We start from the raw sequence: 25,293 nt of genomic DNA, 5'->3' as shown, positions 1-25,293 counted from the left end.
AGGTTCATAGTTAGAAATGCTAAGCTACTGCTAATTTAATTTCTAAAAACACTATTCTTTTAGCACTTCTAGACTAAGAAAAGTATGAATGCCCTGATGTCACTAGTGATCCAAACAGCTTCTACTGCCTTGATTCAGTGGTTTGAAAAATGATGACTTAGAGTTTCAAAAGTGCTGAGAGATGTTATAGCCTGGCCATCCTATGATCAAGTGATCTTTTCAGCTCTTAATGGGAAAATAAATCATAGATAAAAGATAATCCTGTTGCAGAGAAGCAAAAAAGGTGTGATATCAATAGACATTTATAGAAAAAGAAAACTCTGTGAAAGGGATAAAGTAAATAAGGTAGTTTGTACTGCTGTTGCTCTTGTGGCAAGGTCAAAGCCCTCTTCAGGAGCTGCCTACCTTGAGAAATGATAATGAAACACAAAGTAGATTCTGAGAATTTAAAAAATGGAACAGATATGAGCAATGATTTTTATAGCAAACCCTCCCCCCAGCCTAAAATTTGAAAGTTGTCTTTCGATTTTTTTACTGTTTCTTCTTTCTTCTTCTTTAGTGACAAAGCTGTCATTTCTTAATTTGTTTTCTTTTTATTTTTCCCTTGGTTTTCTTTTATTCAGTTTTTGATGCTGCAGATGACATTAACAGTACAAAAAAGGGGCCAAATGCAGCTTTGCTCTCAGATTATTCTAATAAAAATATTTTGATAATTAAACTAAATAAAAATTCCATACTGGAATGATAACCAAAAAAGCATATATAAAAAATACTGCTTTTCCAGTGTAAATTGCAGAAAAATAAAGGTACAGAGACTGAGCCAAGAAAGGCAGGACAATTACCAAGTAAAAAAGTGAATGCAGCAACGACATTATTAAATATCTTTCCATTGGAGAGCTTTAGAAGGTTGGCAAGTTAAGCAGGTTATGAGCAGATACCCTAGTGCCCTAGTAACTTTTGTGAATTTACAAAATAATAAACCTAGCATATTTCCTCCCTCCTCCTGGTCCTCCTCATCGTCAGACTGATGGGGAACCTCGGGGCCCCGGGGGCATCTGGTGGTGGCTGCTGTCGCCCTTCCAAGCACAAGTTAAACAAATTTGCTTCCCACCATCTTCCCATAGTAGCTTTTCAGGTACATGGGAGCAGGGAGCTGAGCAAGCACAGCTCCTGAGCCAGAGCTAATCCCTTGGAAGAGAGCTGATGAGTTCCCCTCCTCACTCTGGTCACTTTGTGTTGTCTAACCAACTTTTTGCTCCTGTAACTTCTCCGCTGTTGCCTGATGGGCCTCCCAGGTAATCTGCAGATCTAGCTATTCTGAAGTCCATTTAGGGATTAGAAGGGACTATGAACTGGGTATAAAGCTTCCAGTCAGCAGCCTGGGAGTCAGGGTAGTATTAGGCAGGATGCTAACATACACGGACACACACACACATCCATATAGCCACACTGTGACTCCATGGACTGAGTGTTCCCAGCCTGCAACTTCCTACCTCGCACAAAGAAAGGATGTTATTTAAACAAGTGAAATTGTGGCCTGATATTTTAAAGCCATTCTTTGTGGTTGCGTTGCTTCTTGAATGTTCTGATTAAAAAATTACTGGATTATTCTTCTGGGGATGGAATACTAAACTGTCTCATTTCCTCACACATGGTATTATTGTCACCCATGATTGCAATTGTGGCGTTAGAGTTTATAGGAGAAGACCTTTGGCACTTCTGCATAAGTATTCCTGAGCAAAGGCTAACTACAGACTGGGGCAGATATCTTTATAGCTGAGATTTTTAAAGACATGTAAGAAGTTTGGATGGCTAATTTCACTTCCCATTGAAAATCTATTCCTTTATGATATAAAACGCATGACTGCCCTAGTTGTATCAACAAAGACTAACATAAGAAACAATAATTATCACAACAGATAAAAAGATAAAATGGTTCTACAGAGGCACTATTTTTCTTTGAATTTCCTTTGGCCACTCAATAGTCAGATTTCTTGCATGTGCCCTAAGTAGACAATGCCAGTGTGGCTTTAATGTACCATTAATTTCACCTTTATATATTCATTTTTCACAGTGGAATAAACCAGAAAAAAGGTGCCTGGTTCTTCCATGCTACAGAAAAACAGCTAGATTTCTGTCCAGCTCTTACAGTATCAGCCCATCTGTTTTAGGTGAAAACTTGAGCAGTAACGTTAACCTCAAGTACGTTAACCTTTGGATGCCGTTAGGCATGATAGACAGGACCATTATTTTTATGGCACATTTTTTTCCTGAGCAAAGATCCTAGGGAGTGAAGAAGGATAGGAAATCCTAGTCTTACCTCTCTGTCTTCAAACAAAATACAGTGCACAGTAATTTGGATGCCAAGTCAGGCTATCTTATCAACACACAAATACCCAACAACTATAGATCTGAGGGGACCCAAGTAAGGAGTTAAGACCATGAGGCTGATGTCAGTCTCACTGAAATTACTAATACAAATATTGATTTCTCGTCAGTCGGAGTTCACCATTCATCCAATTTCAGCTGAAGATTGGACTGATCTGGGGCAGCTGAGGAGGTGGCAAATATATACTGTTGCCCTGAAACCTTCGTTAGAAATGTAAATGGAGGCCTGAAGGTAGGAGCATTATTATGTGCCACCCCAAATATCACAAGAGTTTTTGAGTCACAGGTCACAGTTTATGTATAGGTCTTAGTTTATTTATAGTACAAAACCAATTAAGGAAGTTGTTCTCTAGGGCATCTCCAAAAAACATACAAACGTACAATATTTAGCAGTTCTGGTAATAGTTTCCATGTAACTTAGTTAAGAAATAGTAGGATAAACATTTGTAGCACCTTAGCATTTATACTCGATTAATTCAAAACTGTATGAAGTATTTAATGCAATTTAAGATTTGGGATTTTACTTAATTTCTGAGCAGCTTCATTTTGTTTTTTCATGAAGCAAGATTATGAGGTTCACTGTCATCAGTGATATCTACTAAGCTATTAAATGTGGATACTGCATGTTTAGTCTTTGCCAAGAACGGTAAATTGTTCAGAGAGGTCAATGTACTTGTGATGTGTTTTCCTAATTAGCCACCAATATTGGCTTTCACACCTGTAACAGAATATCTAGTGACCAATGTTAGATTGATTTAGGTCATATTTGTGGAAAATTAATTTGTTCTTTAAATGAAACTGTAATGTGGCATTTAGTTCTAATTCTGGTTCTCATGTTCCCCATGTTCATCATTTCTCTTCTTATTTCCGGGAATCAGATCTTTACCCTATTGAAATCAGTGGTAAATCTTCCACTAACTTTGACAGAACCCATATTCCAGTTTTAGTATTTCATTTTCAGTTCTTTTCAGCACCTTTTTCCTCTTTCTCAAGTTTGCTTTGGATCACTGTTCCACTTTTGGTTTTGTTTAACTTTCAACATCAAAATAATCTTCAGTTTTTCCTTTTATTCTTTTTTCTCACTTGGATTCTTTGATTTCTACTTATGCTTTATTTTTGCCACCTTCTTTCATTTATCCATTTCCTCCCATTTTTTATTTCTCATCTCCTGTTTAACTATCATTTTCCTTTGCCTCCTGTGCTAGTTTTCCTCTCTCCTAACCTGACATTTCCCTCTGTGCAATATATTTCTACCTTCTCTTTCCTCTCTTTTCCAAAACATGGCTCACCATTCTTTGCCACTAATGCATAGCAGATTCTGAAATACTGTCATCTGAGACAGTTAAGTACTAAACAAAACACTACCAGGGTGGAGGAATCACTTACCTTGATTGACAACAAATCGTAACTTCTGTATTGTTGCCAGATTGCCACTAACTCTGTATATTCCATCAACATCTAGACCTGAAAGAGAAACACATATTTCATTTTAGATCATATAAGTATTTTTCTTTGTGTGTCTGTCAAGAAGCCATAAATGCCCTAACAAGTATGAAGAAGAACAGTATAGTGAACAACTGAAAAATAATCCACCTGACAAAAACTGAAGTGCCTCCTGCCTGGTTAGAACAATGAAAAATAAAAGTGGTAGATTAACTTAAGTGAATACAAAACATCTCATTATAATTATCTTGTAACTCCATGAGCAGAATACAGTTCTGCAAAGGTATTTCGGTGTGATGGGAAAAGGACAGTGTATTAGATCACGAGTTTATATAGAAGGGCTGTTTGTGATACACATGATAGTATGTTAGCCCTGCTTAACTGTATAGTGTCTGCATTAATAGTGCTAGCGAAACTTCTCAGCCAGAGACCTGGGTTTGTCAGATGTGAATTTCTCAGGCTGTGACCTCTCTGAAGATAAAGCAGTTAGATGCCCACTATGAAATCGTGACGTGTGAGACTATACACAACTACAGTTTCTCTGCTATATTCTTCACAGCAGATCAGATGAGTTTGAAGATGAAATTATATAGCCCAAACAGCGTCTGCCCTGGAGTAAATTTCTCCATTAATATAGGCCATTCTTTTCAAGGACAACCTGACAGTCTTGTTTCTCCCTGCATATCTACTCAAGGTTTATCTTCTAGGTGAAACTAGATGTCATACTCCCTTTTGTGACATATTATCTCCCACAGCAAGCTCTGCTGATATGACTGTTTAAAATAGCACTTCCAGCCCAAGTTGCATAGCTGTAGCATTTCAGAGCACATGGGAACTGCTCTCCTTTCCTGGGAGAATTAGCTATCATGCAACGACCAAATCTGCACGCTTAAAAGTTGAAAACACAAAACTGTGCATTCTCATTTCACATTTAAAACTCCAAAGTAAACAAGAAGCTAAGAGAATCTACACCAATCTGAGTTTTTTTTAAGGCTACTCATCACTTGGAACACAAGTTTTAATTAGCTTTTGGCAAACAATTTCAGAGAAAGCCTTTTTCTTGGAAAATGCTAATTTGTCAAAACTAAAAATTGTCAGGAAATATTTCAGTTTTGACAATGTGTCTATTGGGATTTTTTTTCCATTTCAGAGTGGGGGAAAAGGAAAAACTGAAAGTACAGGAAAGAGTGAAAACAAGTCAGAAAGCATCTCAGAAGCCCTGCTGTATAAACACTTAACTAGGAAGCAGTAAAATCAGGTTCAAGTCCTCATTTCAAAGATACTTCCATCACATCTGGGCAGATGAGTATCCTAGCCAGTGGACTCAACTGTTTGGAGGTGTCCCTCACTGATCACGAAGGATTTTAAAAGATTTAATTTTCCTTTTGATGCAAACTGAAAACAAATAAAGGGGTTTTTTTTCTCTCTCCAGAAAATATAGTTTTTATTTTATGGCTATCCTGCTAAAAACATCCTGATTTGGTTTACATTAAACAATCTATTTTAAAAAGGAATAATAATTCCATATTACACATTGGCTATATAGGCCTTCTTATTAGACAATTTTCTACCCTGCACCTGTGGGTGTCCTGCAATCTAATACTGAAAGTGATGATTCATTTCAGCAAGATCCCCTTTGGTTACAGAGGGATAAAGAAAAAGTTTATTTAAGAGAAATCAAAAAGGATTTGGTAATCAAGAACACTTGGAAGTTATCCATCCACTGGATATATAACATATGAGCAAAGGGAAATTACTAAACTGTTCAAGTAGTGCAATTCTATCCTAAAACTGAAGAGTCTCACTCCGTCCTAGCAAGGGGAGAGTGAGAGAGCAAGAGTAATTCCCAGTTTAGGAATGTGGATCTTTTGTGGTAAGGGATTAAGAATTGCATCACATAAATTGAAGAGTCTAAACCAGAAAGTAAGGAGGAAAAGAAATCAAACAACAACAAAAATAAAACAAAAGAGAATGTTAACTTTGTTTGGATCTAGCTCAGCTCGGTTTCAACTTTTATGGATATATGGAAGTCAAAGCAATACAAGTCACTTTGCATGCAATAGCAATGTCTCACATTAATAGCATCAATTTGGAACAGCTCAACCCTCTTGGTATCAAACTACATAAATTATCCAGATCGAGTGAAAATGACAAACTATGTTGTAAATTGGAGAATATTACATCTTGCAAAATGATCTGGAGTATATAAGTGAATTATTATTGTTATAAATTTACTTTGGTCCTGAAATGAGGTCTGATTAGCATTTCATTTGGACACTAGACAATATGGCAGAGAGAAAAAAATCCAAGAATATCAAGCCAATTATAGTGTTCACGTGCCATCAACTTTCTGCTCCAAAAACTTTGAAAGTTAAGCCAAACCAAACCAATGTAAATTGGTGGATTTGGACATCCTTTTCATGACCACATTATCTTAGCTGGATTGTTAACAACTTCTTTTGGATAGCCAATTAAGTGAAAAAGAGAGAGAGAAAAAGAGAGAGAGAGAGAGAGAGAGAGATGTCTTTAAGGTTCTAATGTCCTGATTCTGTGAACAATTTTCAAAGCAAATTCACTTTTAAGGGCACCTCTATCAAGAATAAAAACATCACTGCGCTGCTGTCAGTGTTTCTTCGCAGCAGGCTATAAATACTTAGGGAACAAGATGAAACAAAAGTCTTTCAGAGCTTCCTATCTGGTGCTGGCATTAAAGTATAGCGGTAAAGAATATTTCAGAAAAAATATATATTCATTGTAATAAAGTCTGACTGTTTGCTCCCTATATGCTGACCTCCTTGTGTTTTAGAGTGGTGTTTATCACTGAGTTGAATCATTGGGCTTTGCCCTAGAGCAGAACAAGTCTTTTGTTTGCTTTATATCCCAATCTCCAGCTTTTTTTTTTTTGAGGAACCTGAAATTAGGATGGACCCACAATGAGAAAGACAGAAAAAGAGTGATAATTATTTCACCATCATTTCCGTAATTACTTCACCATCATTTCCATTATTTCCACCACAGATTTTATAAGGTATAAGAAATCTAGGAAAAGGACTTATTCAAGGGTACATCAGTTTACCTGAATAGATACAGGCAACATTTAGCACTACTTTTGTTAAAAAATCATACAGGTACTCCTGATGGGAAAGTTAAAAGGCAACAGAATTCAGGCTTGATTGAGATTCATGAACAACAACCAACATTATAGGCACTCTGTGTAGCTGCACCGACGATCTTACAACAACACTTATTTAAGAGCATTTCTGGCACTCCTGCTTCTAGCCAAACTGCTAATAATGTAAAAATAACCATGCATGCAATTTAATGTCAGTTCCAGTGCTAATTTGAGCTGAAACCTGGTAGTGCAGAGGAACACTGAAAACAAGGAAAAATAAGAGCTTAGGTGATATATTTATCCAAATACATCATAACTTTTAAAACATTGGATCTGAGTCTACACCGTTTGAGGTAGTTCTGACGCTTTGTGAACTACCGTGCATGAAACGGTCTCATTAATTCTTTTCTGTTGCACAGAACAAATCCCTCTCCTAAATCACATTGCATTCTGCCTGAGCTTAATCTATAATTCACAATATCTTAAAACTGAATATAAAAGGAAATTCTGCATGTGTGTGTATGTGTATATACGATCTCTCTCTCTCTCTCTCTTTCTTTTTTTTAAGATTTGGAAGCTGAAACCTGCAATTATAAATGATACTAGGTACCTTCCTGCACAGGAACCCACGAAACTTTCACAATGAATATATCCTGGAATAGGTGTGGTCCTGAGGCCTGGTGGGAGTTTTATGAAAGAAATCATCCTGCTGGATTCAACAACAAAGTGAAGCACAAACTTGAAGAAAGACATTCTTTAGTTAGTCCTTTCATTTAAAATTAGTTATGTTCAGGGCAAAAATATTGTATTTCAAAGGAGTCTATTATGCCTTCCCATAAACAGAAAGATCATACGTTTTAAAACTAAAGTATCATTATATAATCAAGCTGTTGTATTATAAACTATTTTGTGGGCTCAGATGCCCAGGGCTATCTTTACAAATATTTAAGAGGTCATTATCAGGGTATGTTCTCCCTAAAACTATAATTCTTTCCTCCTGTTTTCATATATATCTTACCATAAATACCTGATTTATAAACAATTTTTTAAAAGTTTACTAAGGGCACAAAAGTGAGGCATGAAGTCATTTAAAGAAGCAGGAATGTGTGAATGCAGCAAATATACCAACGGCAAGATAATGTGTCTGATGAGATAAATACCACAAAACAACATACAGCAGAGATAATGTTTCACAAAAAGATCAATATTTGTAAGTCAGGAGAAGGAAAATCATGAAGTGTATTAACGGGTAAGTTCAACATGTTAAATACGTTAAGTTCATGGAACTAGTGCTATAAACTCTAAATATTGCACAGTGCTTCACCATTAAGGAAACATTAAAAATTCTGTATCTGGATTAGGTTAGAAAAAGCTCCCAGAATTCCAGGTGAATGCAGGAGCACAAAAGCAATCTTTTTGCCTGAGGCCCTGGGAAGAGATATAGATGACAGGGGAGACAAGGGAACAAGTTAACAAGTTACGCCACAGAGAGAACAAGGACCTGAAGGCGTTAACAGCAGTGCTGGACACGTCTGTATAAAAGGAAGCGCAATGCAGAGGTTGGGTGAGCTGCAAAGACTTGAACCGGGAAACGTGGTACGCAGCTTTAGCAGCTCAGGTTGAACGCCAGCTCCGCTTGGACGTGGGAATATCTGAGCCCAGCTTTCAGTGTCCCTGACATCTCTGTCCTGCATTTGGCTGTCTGAGCTGGTGTCACATCAGGTGGTGTTGGGTGCACTCTGGGTCGGCTCTGGGGAAAGAGTTGACGAAGGGAGGCCAGAGACCGACCCCAGTGTTTGCTCCGTTCTACTGGAACAAAACTGCCATTTTGGTCATCATAACTATCCACTTGTTGTACTCTTCCAGTCAAAAGATCACATTCGTGAGGCTGAAAACAACATCTAACATCTGATTTGCAGACCAGTCCCATTCCTAGCCCAGAGAAGGTACTCAACTATCATGGAATGTCACGTTAGATAGCTGCCAGACAGACAAGGATAAACAAACCTGGGAGGCTGAACGGGAGGTAAGATTGGAAGTCATTCTGAAGGATGGAGAGAGAATCATTGTCATAAAAAATCTGTTTTTGCCTATCTGTGATCATGATATACTTGTGTCTCTCATTTGCAAATAAAATATGGTATTGAGAAATACTTGAAAATGGCTAAGGTTGAAAGACTGGCAGAAGAGTTCTGATTTTTAAAAAGCAGTAAGAGGGATGCACTTGTAGACTGGCTAGACTGACCTCAGTCCCAGACAGTCTACTTAAATAATTAATTCAGGACTCTATGAACAAATAATTCATGGGGAAATATAATTAATCCCAACTAGAATGGTTTCATGGAAATCAGGGCCTTGTCAAGCAAACTTGTTGCATTTTTTTGATAGGATTGGATTTTTGACAGGTCTGGTTGATAAAGGCAACGGTGTTGAAATAGTATATTTGGGTTTCCATGAGGCTTTTGACTTAGTACCACATGACGTTTTGATTAAAGCACTTGCATTTTATGGAATTAACAGGGCATATATTACATGGATTAAAAACTGGCTCAATGACAGAGCTCAAAATGTGGTAGTTAATGGGAGCTATCAGTTAACAAGGTCATTACTGGCAGCGTTCTCAAGAGTGGAGCTCTCAGTCCAGTGCCATCCAATACCTTTACCAGGGATCTGGACAATGATGTAAAATCTCTTTTGGCAAAGTAAGCAGATGACCCAAAGATCAGGAAGGTATTAAATAATGATGAGGACAAGTAAATTTACAGAAGGTCTGAATTGCCACCCTGAATGGTCACAGTGCAGTAAAATAAGTTTTCATACAGAGAAACACAGGGTAACATTTGTGGAAACTCTGGATGTAGGTTATAAAGGACTTTGGGGTTATTTTAGATGATTAGCTTAACATGATCTCTCAGTTTGGTGCTATAACAAACAGGACTAATGCGATCCCTAGAATTATAGAAAGGGGAATATCAAACAGAAGCAGGAAAGAGACTGCACCTCTTCAGGCACTACAGATAAGAGCCCTAGTAGAACACTCTGTCAGATATTGAAGCAAATAACACAATGCTTAAAATACATTCATCATTTCAAAAAGGGGGTGCAGAGACGAACTTCCTAGGGGTACTAGACTCATGACCTCAGCCTTGCCTAGCTGCAGGACTGGGACAGACAAGCCCACATCGAAAGCAACATGAACAAGATTTTCTTTTGTCTACTATTAGTGGAAATCCAACTCTGCATCAGCATTTAGTAAAGGCAGAGGTAGTGGGGGAAAGAAAGGAGGGAGAAAATGTACTAGCTTTAATGAGCTAAGAAATGACTCTATAGGAGGTGTCTGACATGAGGTTTGGTGAATCTCTTTAGGAAATTAGCTAACAAGAAATAATTCTATGTTTGACTGCAAGAGTATCAAGAAGATGAGGGGCATTTCTACATAAAAAAAAGAATCTAATTTTTTCTCGCAGTAATAACTTCAAGATGCAATGAAAGGAGAAAAGCTTGACTAAGATCTTATTGTTTTCAAGACCCTGTAGAAACTGTTTAATGGAAGCAATTACAACACTGAATATGAGCATTACATACCGAGAATAAGTAACAAGTGAAGATGATGGATGATATACTTTATTCTGTTTCATATCACTTGATGGTAGAATTTCTGCATAGATATTTATATACAAATAAATAAGGGCAGTGACAGTACAAAACGAGTGCAATTTAAACTAGTATACAGTTCAGTGCTACGCAGGGCTGCTGTTCAATGCCTAAATCAAGCTTGCTATGTCTTACATCTTCTTCTCTATTGTGTTGCACTGTCTTTGACATTCAAGCAGTTTATGGTTTAAAAGCCTCAGAAACAGCAAGACTTGCTCAGAAGGCTCACAATGACAAGAAACAAAACTAAGCTTTGAAGCTATTTGTTTTGAATGAAGCCCTCGAACATGCAGCATGTTCACTGTAATTTTGCAGTTACCTCCAAAATATACTTTTGCCATTCTGATAGTCCCACTACTTGCAGCTAAACAAAGTGACCTCATTGTTTTCCACTGTATTTTCTTTTAAACATTGGCTGGGATGATTGAGATTCAGGAATGTGGGAAAATGGATTCCCAAGCCACGTCCATCCCCGTTAATTCTGAGCTGTAATTTTTGGCTTGGCTTGAATCACAGTCATCACATTTCAGTCTGATTCTCTCTGTAAAGTGATCTTTCTTAAACATTTCTTTCACTCATCATGGGATCAGAAACAAAGCCATTCTAGTCTTTCAGCGAAACACTTACAAACGTCTTTTTACAGAGACTCACAAGAGCTGAATTTCTTTTAAAAATGTTTGAAAAAGAGGAGGTTTTCATTGCCTGATTGTCCTCTTTGTGAATCTTGTCATCTGTATGCCATGAGCTACAGCTATTTTAATCTGTTTTTGTTTGCAATCCATTTGGTGTCCGCCCAAGAAAATGCAGGTGATTTTAATTAACTTACTGCTGAAGACGTGGAAAAATCTCAATTGTGTTACAGAAAATTATACACTTAAAACCTCCCCTCTATTATTTATAACGTCTTATTAATGAAAATGATTACATGAATATATTTACCACCTGATTCATTTTTGTTCACTTTTTAAATCAACAAGGTTTATGATAAAGGGGGAAAAAAAAACCCTACCAAATACAGACCTCAAGTACACATGTCAGTTCACTGGTTTAAACAGAATGGCAGCTTAAAAAAAATAGCATTATTTTACTCTGTGCACGATTGTCTTCCTTTATGCAACATAATTTAATATCTAAAATCACCAAACATTTGAAAATACTCATTTTATCTTTATATAGCATATTAGTATTTAATTTTTTGGATGTTTAATTTATGGGTTTTGGTTTTTCATTTCTGTCTTAATACCTCCTTCACTACTCCTATTTGCTCTCATTTACTGCAGTCACTACTTATCACATATAGGCTGGTAGGTCCATTCTGACCAGTGCTTAACTTCTCTGCAGGAAATGAGTGTATATGGTTCTTATCACGCACACGTTTTCTTTGGTGCCCAAATGGTCTTTCAGGAGCATCAGAGTTTTCAAAAGCTGAGTGGCCCTTCACCAGCAACCCTTTCTCTTAGCATATAAGCAGCCTTATGTCCTCAGAGATGTAAAGCCTAAAATTCTTACCTGACTGGCACTGTGGTTATATGACACTGACTGAGAAATGGGAATTTCAGGTAGAGAATTTTGAGTCACTTACGTGAAAATCAGTAGACATTAAAATACTAGCACCAAGCATTTTCTGCTAGGTACAGCTACCAATACGCAGTTTACCACTTTCCGCCCATTACCATTTCTGTTGTTCTGTGCCTGCAACATACACTGTGATAGTCTAATTTCAATGTGATGACAATGTGGATAATACAGTTTATTTGGGGGAGAAAGAAAGTCTGAGTAAAAGTTGTCATTTCAGGGCTAGCTGGCGATGGAAAAACTCATCCACTCTGTGACACGATCAGAACAGCTGGGGATGTACTGTGGAGGGTGGGGGGAGAAGAGAGACAAGGTATTTTGTATGTTCAAGAAATATATACAGCATTGCCATTTCTCATATCCCAGCTGTGCCTGTTAACTTCTGAAAACATGTATAGCTCAGCAATAAAGCATACTTGACTGATATTTACTGCAATGTGCATTATAAGACATTTTCTGTCACACGTTACATTCTGAAAGAGTTAAGTAACAAGAAAAATACCGGCTCAAGATTATATCTGTCATGGATGAAAATACTACATTTATGCCTCATTGTAATCCATTCATTGGTTTATGGACCCCCAGCCCTCCAGGGAGTGTCACAACTCCACATGATACTGCTGAGAGCTGTATTTTGCTTTTGGATTTCTGATTTAGCTGAAAGAAGTTTAAAAACACATGTAGCCTGACAACTCCCTATTGGCTATACAACTGAGGAGGGTCAAGAGCATAAACTATTCCAGCAAAAGCCAGCTGTAACTTATGCTCGCTAAACTGGCTGAGGATCTGCGTGTTACAGACAGTAGCATACAAAAAATTTATGCATCCTGCTAAATCCTCCCACTTTGGTTAAACTGTGCTTCATTTGGGGATCCATCATCACCAACATCATGCCTGTGTTTTTTGAGAAGCATCAGCACACTAAGGGAAATTGCACTTAGCGGGGGTCTAACTCTTCTCATAGGACTATATAGTACTTTCAGTCAGGTCTACTGACATCAGTAGGGACTGTGGTTAAAAGCTGAGGGACAGATACAATTCTCCAAACATCCCTTACTCCCGATGCTGACTTTAAACAGAATTTAGTGCACAGTAGGGAAAAATCTTTTCCTGTCTTTCACAATACTGAGAGGTTAAATTAGACCTCAGTAATGTCACCTCCCCATCCTCACTAGTACTGCTGCTCATTGGACTTTTAACAGTTGAAAGTGGAAGAGCTGTATGTTTGGGCACATGTAATCTTCTTCGGCCAAAATGGGTACGGAGTTTGCATTTTCTGGACTGTAGTACCTTTGCTTGGCCTGCAGAGATTTTTTTTTTTAAAGGATAGTGGCTGAGATAGGATTATATTTAGGACGGAAATTGAGAGTCACAGAACAGCTTCTTCCATCATCTCTTTGTGTTTTAGATATAGTTGAGGAGCCCAGATAGGCCCAATACTCTTCTTTTTAACCAACAGATCCATTTTTATTTGACAGCGGGAAGACATACCCTGTTCAAGCTTAGGTGCATCGAGGTTATCTACCCTCGTCTTCAGGAAGGGGTCCTGCCTACCCACTTTTTACAACTACCGTGCAGTGCAGCGCAGTGGGTGGGACCAGAGCGTTTAACTCTTCCGCAGGGCAGAAGGGAACTGCACAACAGCTAAAGAAACGTCAAGCAGGCACTTGGTAGCAGTTGTTTCATAAGTGCTCATCTGCACGGGGGATGAGTCCTCACTGCATAATACAAAAGGCTGGATCTGTTTCTTGCAGTAAGAAACCAGACCAGCTCAGTTCTGGATTTTTGATTGAAAGAATATGCTAACAGAACTGGATACTTAAAATGGAGTTGAGGCTCTCATTTGCAATTGGTAATGCTCTTTTTTTCACGCGATTTTGTGGGCATCTACATTTCTGTTTGCCTTTTATGGATAGGGAGAAAATATGTAAAAATTAGATTCTTTAGTCTAAGACACACTGTCAAACACCTGTACTACAGTCCATGCCTGTGTGGAAAATGCAGTCTCTCTTAGAAGATAACTATACATATACACCAAGTTACTGAACTCTTAGCATTGCTTATCTGGTTAACATATAAATGTGATAATACAAAAGTGTGTGTATATGTATCTATATACATACATATATACACTCACATAGATAGATAACTATTTAATAATATTATGTTTTTCCTAGTGTATATTGCACACATTTAAAGAAACAATGATGATTAAAAACATGGGATTCCTCTGAACTCTTTTTAAACCCTCTTACATGTTTTGTGTGATAAACCTCTAATCCACACTTTCCCTTAATAAGTGAATAAAGTTTTCTTGGTTTTGCAGAAGTCATATTTAGTCCTATGAAACAGTGGCATTAAGCTGTACTGTGTGAAAAGGTGGTAACATTACTTTTAATATGACAGAAAGCTATCGTGCCTAGATATTCTTCCATATGTGTGGGTTGTTTTTTTTATCTTAGCTACAGGACTCTGCACTTATATACATATTTTTCCTGTTGTTCCTGCTACATTTACAGTTCCAAACAGGTTCAGGTCACTTGAAAGCTTTTTTCTGCCTCCATTTAATTTAGGAAAAATCTGAACCGCCACCAAAGCAACATTTGGCAAATAATGGAGTCAAAATAGCTACAGAAATCATAAAAATCCTGAACTGAGTTACAATGACAAATACCATAACTTAGAGACTAGCACGTGCTCCACTGTTTTGATAGAAGCAACTCAATAGGTCACATGGAAATACTTTTCATTTTACAGTTGGACATATATACTACTCTATACTGTATAAAACTAGCACAAACCTAGTGTCTGAGTTACTAAGTGTATGAGACTACTGAGTGTAGTCTGAAACAGAAAAAATTACTTTCTACTTTCAAATATGAAAAGAATCACAATGTAATACAAATAACATAACTGAAACATAACTGAGACAGGCAAGGAATAAAGAAAAGTAGTGACTTCTGAGAAGAAGGAACCTAGTTGCTTACAATAATATGCACTGGACATCTGTTAGCTGAATTTTGGGTGACGTTAATGCATATTAGTATCATTTGATATTTTCATGCAAGATAGTTATTTTAAAATTTGAAGCTATGGGAAGAATTTTGATTTGAATCATCTTCTTTGTATCTTAGTTCTGGCTCCAACATGGAATGATGTAAGGAAGACGGAAATCCAATCTCATGCTTTTTACTAGGGTTCACACGGACCCTCTGGTATTTTGGAAGGCTTGGAAAGGAGAAGTTAGTATACAGTACTTTTCATATCTAATTTCCTTCTTTAGTGAAAATTTCAGTAATCATTAATAACATTTCCTATAGAGACATCCAACAATGGTGCAAAGTTGCTAACACAAGCTCTTACTGTGAGCTATATTCTTCATATATTAAATATATGACATATCAGAATAAACAATTGCAAGTGAAATAAAGATAATAAAAACAATTATGAACAATTTCTGTTGTGCAAATTAAGACGCTTTTCAAACATCAGTATTTTGTGACCGTTTGCACAGTATCTAAAGAGAAGGGTCAGATTCTCCTTCAACATTAAACCTGTAGTTTAATGTGTCTTTACTGAGTGATGGTAGAACTGTTCCTATACAGAAAAGTCCGTCACTGGATCAGTGCTGTTATGCAGTTCCTAACCTGCCTTTTCTCCTGATCCAAATATAGTTGTTTATAACCAGAGAACAGGCACTGATCAATATTTGGCTGATTCCTCGCTGTGAGAATAGTCCTGTAGGTCACAGATCAGGGCATTAAATAAAGCAGTTTGCAAGCTCTTCTGTTTTAGTAGTTGGGTAGCAACATTTAAATGCCTAAAGGGCACACTTCAAGCAACATCCACCTTCCTTTCCAGATTTAAGTCTGGCTTACGGTTTAGCTGGGCTGGAGAATTTGAATGATTTTATTTACTGTGTTAAACTGATTAAGGTAGATGCTTGTTTTGAGGGATATAATCTCAGAGAAAAGCAATTTCCATCAGAAGAGGATGTGTCTCATCTTCCTACTGAGGAACACCTGATAATTTTGCACTGAATGAATTGACTGCTGAATTTCTCTCTCTCTTTGTCTCTCTCTCTCTCTCTCTCACACACACACACACATATACACATACAAACAGAGGAATGCTTCTTGGCTGCCAAACTATGCGCCAAGATTTTATTCAATTTAATCTCAATCATATGAGTTAGAGAACCATGAAACAAAGTTTATACCAAGTATGCTGACAGATTTTTAGTTCTAGTGGCTCCACGGGGCATCACTACAACTACAGTAACAAACTTCTCTTATGAAAGATTTTTGAGTTAATCCATTTTCCATTTAAATCAACATGAGCAGGATCACCAGAAAGAACTCAACACTTGCTAACAGATACCATACGCTCACCAAATTTCTTTTTTTTTTAAGTAGACAAAAAGTTGTGGTACCTCCAACACCATTGTGGGTTACTGCTGGTGCGGGAAAATCCTTTGGTGGCAACTACTTTGGTGTGGTATGTCATGTAACACCATGTCCCTTCAGGATGCTCAGATCTAAACATATGGCTTAAAATATTGTGGGAATTTTCCTGGGAAGATGGAAAGAAGAGGCATGGAATATCCTCTTCCTATATTATGGGGACTTTCTTATTTTGTTTCTGATTGAAGACCTCAGAGAAGGCTCAAGAAGACCTCATCACTTTACTCTTGGTTTGGAGAAGTTTGTGGTGATTTTAAGAGCCTTAGGATTACCTGTAAATGGTCCATAAACTGGGCAACTGAACTTTTTTTTTTTTTCAATCCTGAGAGAAAATCTGGATATTTACAATTCTGATCCAAATATATAAAGTTTAACACTGTGATCCAACAAAATACTGAAGCATTTCCTTAACTGTAAGAACATCCACTGACCATTTAATGGGACTGCTCAGGTCCTTACAGGGAAGTCTCTGCGCAATTGTTTTGGCATATAGGGTCTGTTATCAGTAAAAAATGAATAACAGACTGAAATAACATATATCAGTTACAAAGTAGAATGAATATGAGAAAACAGTTTCTAATAACAATATCTGTTTCCCGAGACTGTGGAGGAAAACACTGAGGTTGAATGATTTCAAATGTATCATCTATGACACCAGGAAAAAAAAGGTGTATGAAGGAATGGTGAATAGATAGTTGGATCAGACTGATTGCAGCTATTCAGGATCTAAGTGATATGGTTATGCTATGTTATGAAACAAAATGGCCACATTTTGCTCTCATTTACATATATGTCATTCCACTCAAACCAGTGAGCATTGTTTGTCTGCGTGAAGACAAAAAGAATTTGCTTTGCTATATAATTACAGCCATGATCGGTGAGGATCCTGATTAAAATAAAACAATCTGCTAAGCTAATGTACTACTGGAGATATTTAAAAGACTTGTTAATTCCATGGAGGTTTATCAGGCAGTAGCCAATTTAGGGACAATTTAGTTACTAGATTGCTAACAATATCAGTCCCATCAATTCATTGGAGTAAAATGAATTAAAAAACCTTCTCTAAAAGAAGAGAAAACCTTAACATAAAGTCTCCTTTTTAAGCTGCTCTTACCTTGCCTTCTTCCTTGCTCCTGAAGCTTTCTGTTGGAGCAATTTCTCTCACTTAGGTATCAATCCTATTACACTGCAATATTATATGGTTAAAACATTGATGTAACACATCAATGCTGCTGCTACAGCAAATAATTGGAGTAATAAAATACAACTGCAGTTATTTGCTCTCTTGAATTGCAGGCAGAAAAAAGGAGACAGGATTTTTTTAAACTGACCCCGCAGTGTTGCATTTAGACAGCAAAACTTTTTTTTTTATGTCTTCTTTTATTGCAGTAACACTTTTTAAAAAAAAATATAGCCTAGTTATAGTATTTTTTTTTTCAAACAGAGAAAACAATCAGTCTACATTTTGGAATTATGCCTTCATAATTTTGTTTAAAAAACCATAAATTTATTTTTAAGGAACAGGGACTCTAGAAGAATCTGAAACTGCTTCTTTTTTTTTTTTTTTCTTAAAGGAACTTAATGGACTTAAATATATTTTTTTTGTGTGTGCGATCATTTCCTCTAGGCCACGACTCATTTTGTCAAGTGTCAGCTCAAAGTGTCCTATTAATGGTTGAACTGTAAAGTCTGAATATGTGCAGTTTCCAGTGGAAATACAGGCAGATCCTTGTCGGTGATAGTATGTGTACTGTGCCAGGACATGATGCCTCACATCTTCAGTTTACTCAGGAGGAAAAGAGAGGATTTTTTTTCTATTTTTAGTTTATCTTTTTATCTTTCCCATTGCTGGGAGGTGCATATCCTCAAATGTGAGCTTTCCCGAATCTGACTCTGACCAGGGGGGGATGTCAGGACCTTCATTTTCTCACTGACACAGGGTAAACACCAGAAACAGTCAGCTGCCTTTAGATTTTCTCTAGACTTTTTGTTTGAGCGTGTGCAAATGTCATCTCTGATTTACAAAGTATATTAGCATTATTTTAATATCTAGAAAATGTTGTCTGATCCTTTTTTATTTCACAGGTTAAGTGGTTTATTTTATTTATTAAGCCTATTGAAAAAGATTTTATGGAAAATTCTGAAGACAAAATGCCCTGTTTCTTTCTCCACGTTCACTAATAGATATATTATACAATGCTAGAAAAAGGCAAAAGGCCAAACTCATCTCTGGTGTAATTCCAGTAAAAGCAATAAAATTACACAAGGCATGAATTTGGCCCAGGCATTGTAAATGTTACTCTGGTGCACACTGAGTGTCTGCTTGTTGTTACTGGCAAGGCTTAAAATACAAATCCCCTTTTTTCATAGAAATGGATACATTTCTCTGGAACAGATTAATCAATGAAACAGGTATCAGGTAACTATGACAAAAAATGGCAACTGGTTCAAATGTCTGTCTTTTTTGTTTCTTCTTTAGACTAGCTCACAGGCTACGTTTGCAAAATTTTTAAATATATGTTTCTCCTCTCTTTTGTGCATTGTCACTGCAAGGCTGCTTTTTTTTTTCCTTGCTGTTGTCTCCTTTTTTTCTCTAATTTGTCTTGTATGCCCTTCCGTGATGTTTCCTGTTGACACTTCTTGATATTTTTTCTAACTCAGAATGTGGCTTTCTAGCAGACACAGAGGCCCCAGAGTGAATACCCTTCCCAGCCAATTCTGACTTGGACCTTGCACAACGCTATTAACTGGCTCCTACTCCAAGAAAGGTGGCTGTAGTGGGATTGCCTGAGCCTGAAGACAGAGCTGGTAGAGGAGAGTTTGCCAATATGTTTGCACTAAATTCAACTGCTCTTAATTTCTACTCAAAAGAGAAGGGGAAAAAAAAAACATTTTAAATCACAAACTTGCAAGGGCTTTTTCTCAGAACTTGGTTGTTTTATATTGCATTCAACTGTACGTTTCAGTTTATGCTTGTTGGCCACTTTAAAGTAAACATAGTTCAATGCCCTCAGAAACAGTTTTCTTCAGCCCACTAGAATTCCCTGGAAAAAGGCTTTATCTGCTGAACTGCTGGATTTTTTTTTGTGTGTGTAATTTTTTTTATCAGTTTGTTTTGTTTCCATTTTTTTTAATTCAGTGCTTATAAAAGTTGGGAGCAGAAGCCTCCTTGGAACAAGATAGAATCATAAAAGACTTCAGGAATCTCATCACAAGCTAAACAGTACAAATTGCACATTCTTCATGGAAGTATTAGCTTTTAGTGCGTGCCTGGATCCAAGCATAATAGATTATCCCAAAGTGGGAAAGAATGAACAGTACAAAATTAGCAGAACTGGGAGCTCAGATCATTTGATGGAGCAATATGATCTCTGTACTTTCAGGGTACTGAATTCTAAAGCAACTGGAAGCTCTATGTAAAATTATATCAAAGTAAGTGAGGAAGAATGTGTAGGCCTGGGAGAAGAGAAAACAGTTTGGAAAATACCTTGTTAAGAAAACTAAGTACTGAAAATCAGTGAATGAGCTTGCAGGAAACAAACTGATATTCATGAACAATTTCTTGTTCCAAGGATAGAAATACGTTATGCTAAGAGATACAACGGAGAGAAGAGACAAATAAAATAATTATTCAGTGGCAGTGCAGGGGCCAACTGCTATCGGAGACCGCTGCACTGAGACAGAAGCGCAGAGCTGTCCCATGGACCGCTCGGTCTCCAGAGGTTACTCTTCCTTCACGGGAAGCCTTGCCAGAACATACCCTTTAGGCCACCACCTGGTGGTCTTGCTCCTGGGAGCAGCCCGGGAACACTGTGCCTTTGCGGAAGCACCAGACGGTGGTGAACAGCCTCTGTCCAACCACCTGGACTTTCCCACTGCTTCCCCTGCGGCCTCAGCTACGGGACCAAAGTGTTTCTGAGAGGCCACATATATGCAAAATGCTCCGTGGAGGAGCAAGGCGCTGAATACCAGTCGAACAGCACAGAGTGTCACAGACTATGCCAAGAAGCTGCTGGAGGCTGCGTATCGTGGCTATCGATACATTCCTTGGCTGCGTGGGCCTCATGTCCTCTACCGTCCCCAGCGCACTCCAGCAGCTACTGAAGTACACCATACCAAAGTTGGTGATCCCGGCGTGTGATTCATTAGCTTCAGGATTTTTTTTTAAGTCTTATACAATGTATTCTGCCATTAAAAAGTGAGATAGTATCATACTCACTTTTAGCTATATAAACACATTCAATATTTTTAATTTTAAAATATTTTTAATTTCTAAAATTGCTTTTCTCTTTGCTTTCCTCCTTAAGATAAGTGATTTCTCCTCTATGTACACTTCCTACCAGAAACCTAACTCTCTTTTAAGCAGGATATGATTTAGAAAGTAATGATATATCACTTTCTTTTTTCTTTTTTTTTTAATATAGGTTTTAAAGTGCTTTTAGCTGCACTTCAGCTTTTAGATTATGAGATAAAACTGATGAAAGGGACACAACCTTCTGTCACAGGGCAGCATGGCATTTGAGGGGAAAAGTAGTTTAAAATATCATTTTTATCTTCATTTCTCTTCATCAAGATGACTGTATTTCTTTACTACATTCTGTAAGGTACTTTATCTCTGCTCATCACAAAATTTTCTTCCTCAATCAGTGAATATTCTCAGATATGGGATTTTGAGTGTGTGTATTTCTACAATGATATTATGGAAAATCGAATTGCAGTTCTGGACATTAAAAGCAAACATTACTGATTTTAGGTCCTTCCAGTTTTAGGGTGTCAAACTTTTGACACCTTGAAGAAATCTGATTTTCAAGAGAGCAAGTGCTTAAAACTTTTTCCAAGCTGTATCCTCTTGAAATAGCTCACCCAAAACACGAGGACCTGATGGTCACTCCCGAAGTCTTGCTAGCATTCACGGCCGTAACCTAACAGTATGAAGGTCCCGCAAACCTGCAAGCCGCACGCACGGAGGTTTTGCCACCGCTCCGGTTTAACGTGATTTGTTCGCTGGGGCTCAGAGCAATGAAACGCAGTAAATAATACATTGGGCAAACGCAGAAGATAACAAAAGGAAATAGTTAAGGTACTATAATAATTTTAGCCATTCTTTTTTCAGGTCACTATAATCTACCCAAAGATAACTAATTGTTCAAAGTAAACATTCCACTCCGACCACAAAAGGAATCCATTACACAAACATATAATTCACAGTCATTTTTAGTGGGTTGTAAACAGTTTGGAATGAGCATAAAATGGGACAAAAATCAAAGTGAGCATTTAGAAATGAAAAAGTGTTTGCTACAAAAGGTCAGTCCCTTTACTTGGCAAACTATGTAGAAAAGCCTGGGAAAATGTTGAACACACAAGCAGTAAGGGAATTTTAAAGCCAACAACCTCCCTGTTTCTTTAAACAGACATCGGAACCTATAACTGGATCCTGTCAAACAAACGACAGCAAAAAAACATAACAGCTGCTAAGAAGTAAAGTTGAAAGATAAAGTTTTCTAAGCTAAGAACCTTCTCAGAAGTGGACTAAAGGTCTTTCTTAAATCTTTAAGCAAGGTTATGGATCCCAGGGTGGCTTTTAGGCATTGAATCAAATATGTAATTTTGTGTAGCATTCCTGTCAGAGCATCCTGTGCTCCAAGAAAAGCAACAGAAAACAATGTCTGCAATGTCCAGTTCAGCATGAAAACGGTACCTGCAATCATCAGCTTTGCTGCCTGCGGTGTCATTTTCAAGTCATCTAGGCTGATTCGAGAACACTAACTTGGATTTGGGAATGGAGGGAGAAAATGAAGGATGTTTCAAAAACGAGATGAAAGTCACACTATATTTCCCCCGAGCATTAGTACCATTACTTTGCAAAAGCTAGAATACGCTGGATACCCTGGGCACGTGGAGGATGCTGACTACTTGGGGCGTTCATTTACTCTGTCATTAGGCACACAGACAAGTGATCCCCCCTGGAAAAGGGTTCAGTATCAGACTATTTTCACACGATACAGCATTGCTATGAGAAGTACTGACTGGCATTTGGTTTAGGCACTATGAGGGCTGATATTTTTATTTTTTTTACGCGTTCTGCTCATGCCTTTTACTTATTAAAAAAAAAAAAAAAAAGAAAAGAAACAGTCAGGGTTTTTAAAGGGTCGTGGATAACAAAATAAATATACGACTCAAGAAATGACTGGAAATAATATCTGGCCTAGAAACACCAAAAATCTTGCAGTGGGCCCCACCCTTGGCAGGCCGGCACAGCATGGGAATTGTAGTGCACTCGGAGGATTATCCCAGGCTTTGCTTCCTGCGCCGCTCGGCTCTGCGCAGGCCGGCGCTACCTGTCAGATGCTTTCTGGCGAAAAGAAAAACGGGGGAACTACAGAGAGAAAAAGGTGGCTCAATGGACAGGAGAAGCCCAGGGTCCATCCAAGGTAGATGTCAATGGCAAAGTGACAGACTAAAAGGAAGAAAAATGGAATAGACTCCTCCACGAAAAAGGACAAAGCACTTTATTTCCCTCCAAGTCCCCAAGAAAGTAGAAAGTGAAGAAATGCTAGAAATCTTTAAGTCACTATTAGATATTTTCAGTCTGATCATTGCATGGTACAGAGTAGATCACATACATGGGAGGTTTTTCTGTATAGAATATCATATTAGATATCTGGGGGGAGCAACACTTTCTGGCTAGACACTATTGACTTCAGCACCACAGGTCTGTATACTGAAGTACTTGAGTCAAGATGTTCATCAAAAATTATGAATGAATAACTAATACAGAAAGAGGGAAGAAAAAAATGAACTTGCTTCTAAAAAACCTAAATGTGACAATTGCCTTGCAAGTTTACAAGAACGGGCACAATATTTTTATTGACTCTCTTGATTAAACTATGCTAGCAACTCTGCAATATGGCTGATTAAAAGATTAAATGAAGTAGTGAAAGGCCCTCTGCTTCCCAGCTCTATTTCAATAACTTCTAACAGCAAGGGAGACTGAAAAATGAGATTCCCAACCGAACAAGTGAATCCCTGTCGGACAGATAAATATGCATTGTGGTCGGAGAATTTTAGTAGACCAGGCCTTATAAAGCACCTCTGTATTGAAATGATGAATAAGCAAACAGTATTCAAAGGGACAAATGACCAAAATCTGATCTAAGTTGCAGCAAATTAGTCTCAAAATAGTTCCTCTGATTTCAATGTAGATATTCATATAAAACAGTGTAACCAAACAGGAAATCTTGCCAACAGATAATGACACTCTCTACATTTTTAATCTGTGGGAGAATATTACTATAGTTTGTCTATTCTATGTAACCTCTTCTACACAGGAAAATGTGCTAATTAATATGGTTTATTCAGATCACTGCTAGACTTTCTTTCTATGCACAGTGATAATGTTTTAAAAATCTACAAACAAACAGTGTTTGGTCAGAAAAGTCAATAAGTGAACAGTATGATAAAATAATCATTAAGACCGTGAGCTGATAAGTAAGAACACAATGATACAGAAAAGTATGACTGATATGTAAGTAACATTTAGGGTTAGTCTCCTAAGGCCTTTTTTCCTGACAATCTTTTATCTTAAATGAAGCATGCAAGTAACAGTTTTGGTACAGTTACAGTACGTAGATGATATATTTTCTACATAGAAAAAAAGCAACTTCAGGAAAAAAAGCTTTTCTACAACAGCCAATATGCCAGCTGTACTGAGTATTTAGGCCATCTTACTAAGACTATGAAAGTAAACATACAGTTTTCATTAAATGTGCCTTTCCCATAATTGGTACATAAGTATTTCCCATGACTCTGCAGTTGAGTATCTTGGCTGGAGGCATATCTGGCCATTAAGAGGAGGGCTTCAGATCTGTTGAGTCTCAGCCATGCCGGGAGACTTGGCACCTCCACATACTGCTTCCTAATACCAACCCCGGTATAAAATGTCATCAGAAGCTTGCATAAACATTGGACTTAGCTTCACATAAATTACTGCTGTCCTGAGATAGTTTATGCCAGAACTTAGTAAAAACAACACTTTGAGTAAATAGAATGTGAGTAAATGCAAGGATCCTAATCCAAGAAAATGATAATAGAAAAACTGTAAATCAAATATAAACTCGTAAACACAGTGATAAAATGAAATTTGTATCTCATGCCATATGATTAGCTTTTATTTACATACTAGACTAACGAAAAGTGATAGACTTTCTCAAAGTTACAGCAAGTTTGAATGAAACACAAGATTAATAATGCCACACTTTGAAGGATGAACTCCTCTGAAGAAACAGTGATATTTTCATATTCTTCTGTATGCATTTCTCTGGTAAGCATACAGACAATAAACATCTAATTAGGTGTCTTGGATTTTGCTGTTACAGTTCAGCAATGCAGAGCACCTTTGGCTTCACTTCTCCTGGAAGAATGGTCAGATACTACAAAATATCTAGGAAATATCGAGTGCATTTTTCAGAGAACCTGTGCTGAGAATGTAACAGAACAGTCAATTAGACATGTTCTGCATGCCTTGGCATTTTTATAATCTAATCTCTGTCTTTCCCTTTCATGTCCTGAATGTCTCCTTACAATTCCTCCTCTATTAATAGTCACTTCTCACGTTTATCCCCTTTCTTTGTCTCTTTCTTTCAACCAGCCTCTAGCCTT

At 37.5% G+C, this 25,293-nt stretch overlaps 1 protein-coding gene across 6 annotated transcripts in view; it reads right to left on the bottom strand.

Annotated features, from left to right (window-relative positions):
* The window catches only part of ARHGAP15 (Rho GTPase activating protein 15), a 339,806-nt gene that overhangs the window by 103,617 nt on the left and 210,896 nt on the right, over positions 1-25,293 (bottom strand). For all 6 annotated transcript variants that reach the window (XM_026089060.1, XM_026089062.1, XM_026089065.1 and 3 more), the window contains one exon: positions 3,775-3,852. In XM_026089060.1, the coding sequence (XP_025944845.1) occupies positions 3,775-3,852 (78 nt within the window). The remainder of the gene's footprint in view (positions 1-3,774; positions 3,853-25,293) is intronic.

Source organism: Apteryx rowi, unplaced genomic scaffold (genome assembly GCF_003343035.1).
Source record: "Apteryx rowi isolate R43461 unplaced genomic scaffold, aptRow1 scaffold_8, whole genome shotgun sequence".
Lineage (NCBI taxonomy): Eukaryota > Metazoa > Chordata > Aves > Apterygiformes > Apterygidae > Apteryx > Apteryx rowi.
The sequence above is the reverse complement of the archived record's forward strand: the minus strand, read 5'-3'. Positions and strand labels throughout refer to the sequence as shown.